General features: G+C 31.2%; 1 protein-coding gene across 1 annotated transcript; it reads left to right on the forward strand.

The window, feature by feature from the left end:
- The first annotated feature begins 8,363 nt into the window (after positions 1-8,363).
- LOC109805074 (stem-specific protein TSJT1) lies at positions 8,364-10,562 on the forward strand. Its single transcript, XM_020367023.3, has 5 exons — positions 8,364-8,515; positions 8,612-8,940; positions 9,084-9,321; positions 9,422-9,542; positions 10,143-10,562. The coding sequence occupies exons 2-5, from the start codon at positions 8,732-8,734 to the stop codon at positions 10,334-10,336; spliced, it is 762 nt and encodes a 253-aa protein (XP_020222612.2). The 5' UTR covers positions 8,364-8,515; positions 8,612-8,731; the 3' UTR covers positions 10,337-10,562.
- Positions 10,563-10,786: the final 224 nt, after the last annotated feature.

Raw genomic sequence — 10,786 nt, forward strand, 5'->3', positions numbered from 1 at the left:
GGTGATCAGAGAAAAACAAGATCAGAGGGCGCAGCAGAGCTCTTCAATGGAAGAGCTCTGATACCATAACAGAATATGTGAAAGAAGGAGAATAAAATGACTGCAAGAGAATACTCAATATCCCATCTGTGTTTTATTGATTGTAAAAACGCAACATATATACAAGAAGGGAGAAAGGAAAATAACAGAAAAGATACGCAAGCAACAGGAAAGAGAAACAGAAAGATACGTGGCCCAAAAAATAGATGATGAGCAGCCCATAAAAGCCCTTAAAAGAAAAGGAAAAAGAGAGCTAAGACTTATTACTAGACTGGTCCTGAATAGATCTTAAAAAATGTGAGATCTAAAAACTTACCTTGGTAGTTGGTACAATAATAAGTTAAGTATTTGATGGTTCAGATTTTGGTAAGGTCACTTGATTCAGATCAATTCTAGATAGGTTGATATCTTTTTCATTCTGGTTACTGATGTAGGAACAAATAAAGAAAATTGTAGATCCGAATAAATGTATGTAATTAATCCCTGTTACTATAGGTGTAATATAAGTTACAAAAGATGAAGAATGAAAGTTAATTGGAACTCATTAAAATTCAGAGCAAAACTCAGGATATGGTTTAAGAAAAAATGAAATTGAATTAGTAGTTTAATTACATTTTTATTTATAAGAGTAAAACTATAAATCGACTAGAAATATATTTTAAAGTAACTAGTTTTGACCAAAAAAAATATATAAATAAGAATATAATACTTAACAGAAAAATTAATATTTAATTATTGAAATTAAATAATACATAGTATTTTATATAAAATAAAGTTTAGATGAGTTAGTAGGAAAGATTCACATGGATCAAAGTTCAAATAGTTTATAAACAATTGACCAACCTTCATTAGTAATAATAAATAGCATGTTAATTTAATATCAAATTATTAAAGTTGAATAATAACTATAATGTGAGAAATTTAATTTTACATTAAATATAATTAGGTCCAAATTTAGTTACACCTTATTAATGACTAATTTAAAATTAAAATTTGGATTATAAAATTATGTTTGGTAAAATCTCCTTTACATCTATTTTAATACCTTTAAATTTAAAAAAAAAATCATAAACATAACTCATATCAAAACTAATAATTAGAAAATAATTTGTACTCGTAGGACATAAATTTTATTGAAAAAAAATTATTTTAACATTGACATGTATCAATCTTAAGAGAACCAGGTCAACTTTCATATATCAAGATAAATGTGACACTCTCTAACTCCAGATACTAACGTAAGCATATAAATTAATAATCATATAAAAGAAGTTCAATAATATATTTATTGAATAATACAAATCCTTTAGGTAAGAGTATCACATACACATGAAACTAAAATAATATAAAAAAATCAAATCTAGCAAAATAATTACAAAGAGAAATCTAACATCTAGTCCTAACATAAAAATCAGCCTACAAAAACATAATCCTAGCTATCATCTCAATATCATATTTTATTAGAGCAAAACCCGACACAAGGCCTAAGCCTCGTCTCCAACCTCATCATCTTCGTGATGAACCTCACTAGAATTTATACACAAAAACACTAACAAAGAGAAAGGGGAGCGAGAAATATCTCACTGTAGTTATCGGTATAAGGTATGATCAGGACATCACACATAGTAAGACATTACATACACACGTTATATATATAAATCAATAAGTATGCAATTGTACAGTGAAGTATTCCTCGGTATGTTGTATACAATATTTATAATTCACATCCATTAGGACCACAATAATGCAATGGACACAGACTCACTAGACTATATGCACATGGCGCTAGTAAAACATTTCAACACTTGTCCTAAGGCACACAATTAGGAGAACATGTCGAGTTAGACCATCACAAAACTCTATATTACAAGGATATACATTAGGGCGTGTCAGGATAGTGGTGTCACACAAGTTACATCTCATGCACACAATGAGCGAAATTGGGGCTCCCAATCATGATTATCTCCAAGGTCATGAATCCCTAAGCTTTTACACAAGGGGACTTTTCCTAGCAAAGTATTCCATATTATACACATCAAAAAACACAAGTTGTGCACATGATGCATGTCACATAAGACTCAACATATGTATCACATACTTAATTTAAATATCACAACAATCACATCTCGATTAGACAATCTTGCCCAAACTTTATTGGGATTAAGCCTTGGTTTAGACTTTACATCTCATGACCATCACATGATCCATACACAACACATCATGTGTTTCATAATGTCATCCAAAGATCACTTTCACAAATACAGGCATACAAGCAATAGTAGTAATTCAATACATCATTCTTATTTAACCAACATATGCATTTAATATCATGATTCACACCAAAATATCATATCATACTTATAAAGTAATAACTACATAAGAATAAGGTGATGCTCAGCGTGGGGTACCCAATGCTCCGCATAGTCCAAACAAAGAGAAAATGTTGCTTTTTAGAAGAAACTCACCAACTGTAACCCTTGCTTGCCTGACGATTTTACTATAGGGAGCTCCTAGAGCTTCCACACCCAACATCAAGGTCATAAAGAGAAACCCCTTGCTCTTTGTCACTCCTGGGCCTAAAGGCCATGCATGGCACTCGATGTCGCATCAAGAATGACACTTCTATAGAAAATACGAAATCCACACATGACAAACAACATGCAATTTTGACAAATGCCAATCAGTAACATCATACAAAAAATATGATTAAACAATAATATGTCCTCAATTTACATTCCCACATCCATTAATCCTTACTAATTCAATTTCTTTTATCCCTAGACACCCTTACATTCATAATTCTATGCAATTAGGTAGAATTTCTATGACTACTTATTGATTACTTTCACATAAAGTAGAAGAGAATCATATGAAACACAAACACAAGTTACAATCACAGTTTGGGGGTTTCCCTTCATACAACATACATGAAAAAACAAGATTAGGAATCCACCTCTCTACCCCACACATATCCCACATATCAAAGTGAGATTACTTACTCCTTTTTACATCAATGAATACTAGATGTTGGTTGCAGATCTCCAAGATGGTGTGAGGCCCCGTAAAACTCTCTCTCTTTTCTCAACTTTCGTTCATTCTCACTCACTCTCTTATTCTTCTTCTTCTTGTTGTCCCAAGGTGGTGCCACCGAGTAAGAGATTCAGAGCTTTTCTTCTCCTCCGTGGTTGCTCAAGCTTGTTTTTCGCTGTTCGTTCAAGCTCTTTTCTTCTTCTTCATTGTCTTCATCTTCCCGGAAGCTCGGATTCTTGCACCGAGGTAAGGGAAGCTAGGTTTTTCGCTGTTTTTGGATGAGAATGAGTTCTAGAAGCTCATTAGTTGTTGGTGTTGGCTGATTTTAGCTGAGTTTTGGTGAAAAATGGATTTTTTGGGGTTTTGGGGGTTTTTGATGAAAAGATTGGGACTTTCACTTAATTTATGGTTGCATGTGTAAAAAGGTGGTGTTTTTGAGCTGTTGGTTGAAAATGTGGCATCTTGAATGGATTGCATGTGTTGAAAATATGGATTTTTGCAGGGTTTGAAGAGATTTTCGAAAGTTTGAGGGTTACTGCTGGGTGTCACACCCGAGCGCAGTTCTTCGCGCCGGGCGCGTGACCATCAGAGACTCCATTTGGGCAAGCACGCCTAGCGCAATGGTGAATGCGCCGGGCGAGCTTGAGGATGTGAGTCTCTGGATGGCCCACGCCGGGCGTGGTGAGACAGTGTTGGGCGCGATATCAGTAGGTAACTTGTGCTTGGTGATTCTGGTGTGACGTCGGGCGTGACTTGGTCTCGCCGGGCGTAGAGACTCCTTGGGAGTCTCTGCCAGAGGTGGCGACGGGCGCAATTTATGTTGCGCCGGGCGTGAGACTTTGGGAAGGTCTCTACTTACCTTGCGCCAAGCGCGGGTTTGCACGCCGGGCTTATGAGACCTTGTGAGGTCTTTGCCTCCTATCACGCCGGGCGCAATAGGAATTGCGCTGGGCGTGATGATCCCTGGTGCTCTCTGGTTGTGCCACGCCGAGCGCGACCATGAGCACACTGGGCGCGATGAGATGATGACTTATGTGCTGAATTGAGCTGAAATTGATGAATATGTCGTGCTATTAGATGTTATTGCTGAATAGGGATGTTTAAGTTGTGCTGTGAGCTGTGTTTAGATGTTTAAGCTGAGCTGTGATGTATGCTAATTTAAGTTGTATTTGATGATATTGATGTGTTGTGCTGAACTATAAGCTGTTATAGCCGCTATGTCGGTGCTGTTATTAGCCACTATTGTGGTGCTGTTATAGCCGCTATGCCGGTGCTGTTATTAGCCACTATTGTGGTGCTGTTATAGCCACTATGTCGGTGTTGTTATTAGCCACTATTGTGGTGCTGTTATAACCGCTATGTCGGTGCTGTTATTAGCCACTATTGTGGTGCTGTTATAGCCGTTATGTCGGTGCTGTTATTAACCACTATTGTGGTGGTGTTATAGCCGCTATGTCGGTGCTGTTATTAGCCACTATTGTGGTGCTGTTATAGCCGCTATGTCGGTGCTGTTATTAGCCACTATTGTGGTGTTGTTATAGCCACTATGTTAGTGCTGTTATTATCCACTATTGTGGTACTATTATAGCCGCTATGTTGGTGCTGTTATTAGTCACTATTGTGGTGTTGTTATAGCCGCTATGTCAGTGCTGTTATTGATGAATGATGTGTTATATTAAGCTGATGTTGTTGAGCTGGCTGATATACTAATAGTTGTAGTTGTTTATCATTCATATTTCACATATGTATGTTGATTCTTTTTACTAGGTTACCCTTTGTTGTTTCCATGTGGTTTGGATTGCGATGATCATACTATGTATGGGAGCAGGGCAGGGTTAGGTTGGTGTCAGCTGAGGAGGGTCTGCAGCTGGCAGATGGAGTTTATTCTTTTGATGTATTTAGCTACTTAGTTAGCACTTGCTGGATGTATTTTTGTACACTCTGATTCTAGACGGATTTGGACCTTGTATATATATATATTCTAGATCCTATATATATATACTTGTTCGTTTCTGTGTAGTATTCTGGTGTGTTATGCTGTGTGTATTGACCAGACGGGTCGTTACAGATGGTCTCCAAACACCTTCAAATCTCCAAACTCTTTTGATGCATGTAAATGAAAGAATGAGAAGCGTAAGACAAAATTGATGTAACTTCTTTTTATATATAAAAACTCTACCTTCAATTTAACCATTTAATAAAAATATTTAATCTTAGTCACTCTTCCTTTCCTTATAATTAAATAATAACTTATAATTAAATATTTTAAAAATATTTCTATTTATTCATTAACACTCATAATTATAGAATAACCTAATTAATTATTCAAAACTCTGATTAATTTATTAAAAAAACTACGGGGTGTTAGCAGACCTTAAAACAAGAAAAAGTAAATTGATATATATATATATATATATATATATATATTATTTATTTATTTATTAATTTCCAACATTATATAACCATTAATTTAAATAATATATTTTGAATTATATTAAAAGTAATTACATATTTATAAAATCGTTAACTTTTAATTATTATTGTTCATAATATATATCTTAAAGTAACTAATTTTAAAAAATAAGTGAAATTAGAAATATAATATTTAATTTTATTATTTAATATAAAAAATTATATTTAATTACTTGAGTTATTCATAAAAAAAAGTATTAACATGAGTAATTTAATTTATCATTAAATCACTAAATACAATTAAGTACATTAAATTTATCTATATACGATCAATGATTATTGCTAAAGTTTTAATCAACAAGACAAATATTTGTTCAAGTCACTTCATACACACACTTATACATATAATTTATTAACTTATATCCTTATATAGTTATTAATTAAAATAATATATTTTAAATCATTTTAAATTATACTACATTTATATATAATCATTAATTATTATTATTATTATTATAGAAATATATTTTTCAGGAAACAAACTTGAAAAAAAATAACATGTTGCTGCTATTATCAAAAATCTATAATAATAAATAAAGGTGATATATTATCCTTAACTATTTTTAATTTTTATTTTAAATAAGGTCATGTTGTCTTTCGCAATTTTTTAAAAAAATAAATCAATTTATTTATATATAAATTTTTATTTTCACATTTTAGTCTTTTAACTCCTTTAAATAACTACAAATTACATTTCTATTATAAATAAAAACTTTTCACTACTTACACATTTATCTTTTTTTTTTCTTTGTCTTCTCTTTTCTTGTTATAATTGGTATACAATTACTTCTAAAGTCCTTTTTTTTAATGAAAAATAAATAGAGGCAAGTGCCTTGACTCTATATATAACTAGTTGTGTGATAAATCTATACCTATATATAAAAGTAACTCATTGTTTTAGTTTACATATTATATTTGATAACTTTAACTCTTTATAAAAACTACATAAATTTATGCATATATATCTTTATTTTGGTGTATACATTAATTTTGACAATTTTAACTCTTTATAAAAAAATTGTATCAAATAATAATAATTAATAAAAGAAAAAAAAATTTACAAAGAAGTTTATTTGAGATTACCTATAAGTGTACACTACCTCTATTAATATGTTTATATTTAAAAGAAGACACCTCATAGAGACAGTGATTTGTTTTCCTCTAGGAGTATCGATGTGAGTAATTTAATTTGACACTTGCTACTAAATACAATTAAATCCATTAATTTTAATTACATTTGACGAACGACTGTTATAAAATTGAATTTTTGTCCATGACCGATGTTTATTCAGATCTTTTTTTTTTTTTTGAAGGATTATTCAGATCTCTTTAAGACATACACATATATAAACATATCATGTACACCTACACGTATATGAGAATAACAACCATATAAAATAAGAGACATATAAGAATGACCTTTTTATACGAAAATGGGATCAATGAATTTTAAGTTATCATAAAATACTTAGCTTAAAATATAATAGACTAAAAAGTTTGACTTCTTAAAATATAAAAGTTATTTAAGTAATTAAATTTATAAATAATTGGTGAAAAAATAAATAAATAAGACCAAATTTAATTTAAAGTATTTTTTCTTCAAAAAAAAAAGTTAAAATATTTTTTTTAACACTTCTGATATTTATAAAAACAAGTAAATTTAAATTATCATAATTTGCATTTTTTAATTTTCTTAGGGTTATTTTAGTAACTTTGCCTTTTATTTATTTACTTTGTAAGATCTAGTTTAAATAAGTAGTTTATTTATTTTAATTAACCAAAATGTTAGACTTACTTTTGTTTTGGTATGCTTTTCGAGAATGTTTGGTAGACAAAATGTAAGACCTGCTAAAGACATGGTTGATAAAAAAACATTTTTCTTACAAAGGGTTTATAAAAAAAAATATTTAAGTAATTAAAATTGTAAATAATCATAGCATTCAGTCATACTAAATATTTTAGTTAAAATTATAAATTGTATCGAAGTAGATAATAAAAATTAAAACTTGAGTTGATATAAAGAACCGTAGATTCTGAATAAAAAAAATAAAAATTATATATCAACGGCTCTGGCATTGGATAGAACTTCTAACAGTAAATCAAGCATTTTAGTTTGGTGATTGTAAAGTGTTTAATTATTGTCTATATTAAAATAATAATTTTGAAACTATGTGAGAATATGTTCATAAAAAAAAAGTAAAAAGTTAATTTACTTATACAATAATGTGAATTTGAAATCGAATATCTGACAACAAAATTCAACGTACTCACTTTATTAGAAAATAAAATCGATGTTAAACAATCTGTGGGTGGCAGAATCAAGATTCTAAACCACAACCACATGTGCCATTGTCAAAGTAAACGCAGTTTTCGACGTTTAAGGAATGAAAAAATTGCAACGTGCTGACTCGGATCACTGTCATACGCTGTTGGCTTTGTGGATAAGAGGAACCTTAAACTTCGGTTGTCATATGATCTCTTTCTCATTCTAAATTTAAACTAGTCATGGTTATTTGTTTCTAATTTTCTATATAAAAAAATTTAGTTAGTTCATTATACAGTGAAATGGATTAAGAATATAAACAGATAGCAAGTAATTAATGTATAACAGATATTTTTATGCCTTTGATAAAGCACAATTTAGATCTTCTGGGTCTGAAAAGAAATATTTAAAATTGGTATGAACATATTATTTTCTATTATAAGCATAATATGGTTAGTGGATAAATTTATCTAATACTATTAATAATCTATTACTATTGTTACTTTCTGCTGCTTACGTACTTGTTAATTTGGATAAAACTGCCAGCATGAACATGACACAGTCTCTCTCTCTCTATCTCTAACTTCCAGTCCCTATAAATATTTAGGCATATAATGTGAATGACTCATTCTATCTATTATCACTGTCCATTTTCGAAGGCTGTCACTGAATCTCATTCTCTATCTGAAGCTATTTGGATTACTGATTTTGGTAAACTTATTTGTTTTTATTTTTCAATCTCTTGCTCTTCCTTCCCCACATTTTAGGGGGGTTCAATATCTGAGAGATTTGATGTTCTTTTTGCAGTTAATTGGTCTATTGATACTGGTTCATTTCTTTGAGAAATTCTATACACTCCTTGGAGGAGGGAAGAAAAGGAAAGTGGTGAAATTGGAAGGGAACAAAGAGCCAAAGGAATAAGCAAAGATGTTAGGAATTTTCAAGGAAAAGTTGGTGAATCCACCACAAGAGCTCAACAGTCCAGCTTCTTTGGATTCATCAATAAGGTCTAAACTTCCAAATGAAATCATTAAGGAATTCATATCCTACAATCCCTCCAAAGCTTTCTCCATGAGCTTTGGAAATGATGCTTTGCTAGCTTTTTCCCCTTCAAACAAGCCCTTCATTCATCAAGGGTATGTGCCCCTTTAAGGTTTCTTAAGTAATTGATCATTTGAAATTTCATGACAACTCATAACAATGAGAGTAATTGGATCTAAAATTTGAGATATGAGTGTGCATTAAGTTTTGTTTCTCATGCAAAAGATGTGTGACACAGGTTTTGTGTTTTGGATGACATATACTGCATGTTCCTTGGGGGCCTAAACAACCTAAGCATGCTCATCAAGCAGTATGGCCTATCAAAGGGAACCAATGAAGCTATGTTCATCATAGAAGCCTATAGGACTCTTCGTGATAGGGGTCCATACCCTGCTGATCAGGTCCTCAAAGACCTTGAAGGGAGTTTTGGATTTGTGATCTATGACAATAAGGATGGAACTGTTTTTATTGCATTGGTAAGGCCCTTTTTGAATCTCTCTATTTTAGATATGTTAAAGGAAATTTGAGGTTTTATGATGTTAATTGTGAATCTCTCTACATGGTGTGTTTGAGCAGGGTTCTAATGGAAAGATTGGACTTTTCTGGGGCATTGCAGCTGATGGTTCTGTAGTTATTTCTGAGAATTTGGAGCTTATAAAAGCCAGCTGTGGTAAATCATTTGCACCATTCCCCACTGGTATGTAAAGTTGGTCTCTCTTTCCATAGCAAAATTAAGACTTTATAACTTTATTCTGAGCCATCATTCAAATAAACAACTTTTTAATGAAAGGAAATTAGTTCAACCATAAGATAAGTGCAATATCAATTAGGGAACATAGGAATTCTAGAGGCATTACAACTATGATTTTAATGGTCATATAACAACGGTCTAAGATTATTTTACATCGTGAATTAATCACAAATTATGATATTCTTGATTTTTAAATATTTTTATAAAAACCAACAAATTTTATATAAAGAATATTAGTGATATTTTTTTTAACATTCTTTTATAGGTTGAAATTTATTAAAAATTACAAATTTTATAAATCTCAAATTTCATTGAATGAGTTTCTCTCTTAATTTAGTAGTTAGACCCATTAAAATTTATCATTTTCAACCAACAATAAAGAGTATTTGCAAGAAAGTGTTAGATAGGATGTGATTAACATATTTTAATGTATATGGTAATTTCTGATTGAATGATGACATATAAATTGCATAGACTATTTTTTCTTGAAACTATACTGCTTATGTTTTGTTTGGAATATAATGCATTGAATTAATTAAATTGCAGGGTGTATGTTTCATAGTGGACATGGTCTAATGAGCTATGAGCATCCAACAAGGAAGATGAAGCCAATGGAAAGAGTTGATAGTGAGGGGGTGATGTGTGGATCCAACTTTCTTGTCGATCCCCAATCAAGGAAGTCAATGATGCCACGTGTTGGAAGTGAAGCAAATTGGGCTGCTTGGGGCCCACAAGCCTGATTCAGTTAACCTTGTCCATCATCTTAGCAACTTTTTTATTTTTCTCTTTTTAATACTGTTTGTTAGCTGCATAATATAATGGGGTGTGACTTCTCTGTTATTAGCTCTTTCGGGATTTTTTTTCTTCTTCTTCCTTTTTAACTTGTATATATGAACTATATTTATGATTGAATGTTGAAAATGACTTTTGGTCATTTGCTACATGAATAATAGCAACTTTTTCGAATTCATGTGTAATTTTGTTTCATAATATGTTGTTCTTTTGTACTTTAGTGCTTTACTTCACATGCCGAAATGAAGCAGGCAAGGAGAAAATCACTCGCACACAAATTTTGATTGTACATTTGTAGAATGAATGGTGCCGAGATAGGAAAAAAAAAATATAAACCATCGAAATTTATTATAGTTAAAAAGAATTAAATCGTTTATTAATTATTTTATATTCTAAAT

Source organism: Cajanus cajan, chromosome 2, assembly GCF_000230855.2.
Source record: "Cajanus cajan strain Asha chromosome 2, NIPB_CcT2T_4, whole genome shotgun sequence".
NCBI classification, from domain to species: Eukaryota; Viridiplantae; Streptophyta; class Magnoliopsida; order Fabales; family Fabaceae; genus Cajanus; species Cajanus cajan.

Coding starts and splice junctions, on each gene's coding strand:
- LOC109805074 (XM_020367023.3), top strand. CDS start 8,732: ATGTTAGGAATTTTCAAGGAAAAGTTGGTGAATCCACCACAAGAGCTC. Junction 8,941..9,083: donor AAGCCCTTCATTCATCAAGG/GTATGTGCCCCT, acceptor TGTGTGACACAG/GTTTTGTGTTTTGGATGACA. Junction 9,322..9,421: donor GAACTGTTTTTATTGCATTG/GTAAGGCCCTTT, acceptor GTGTTTGAGCAG/GGTTCTAATGGAAAGATTGG.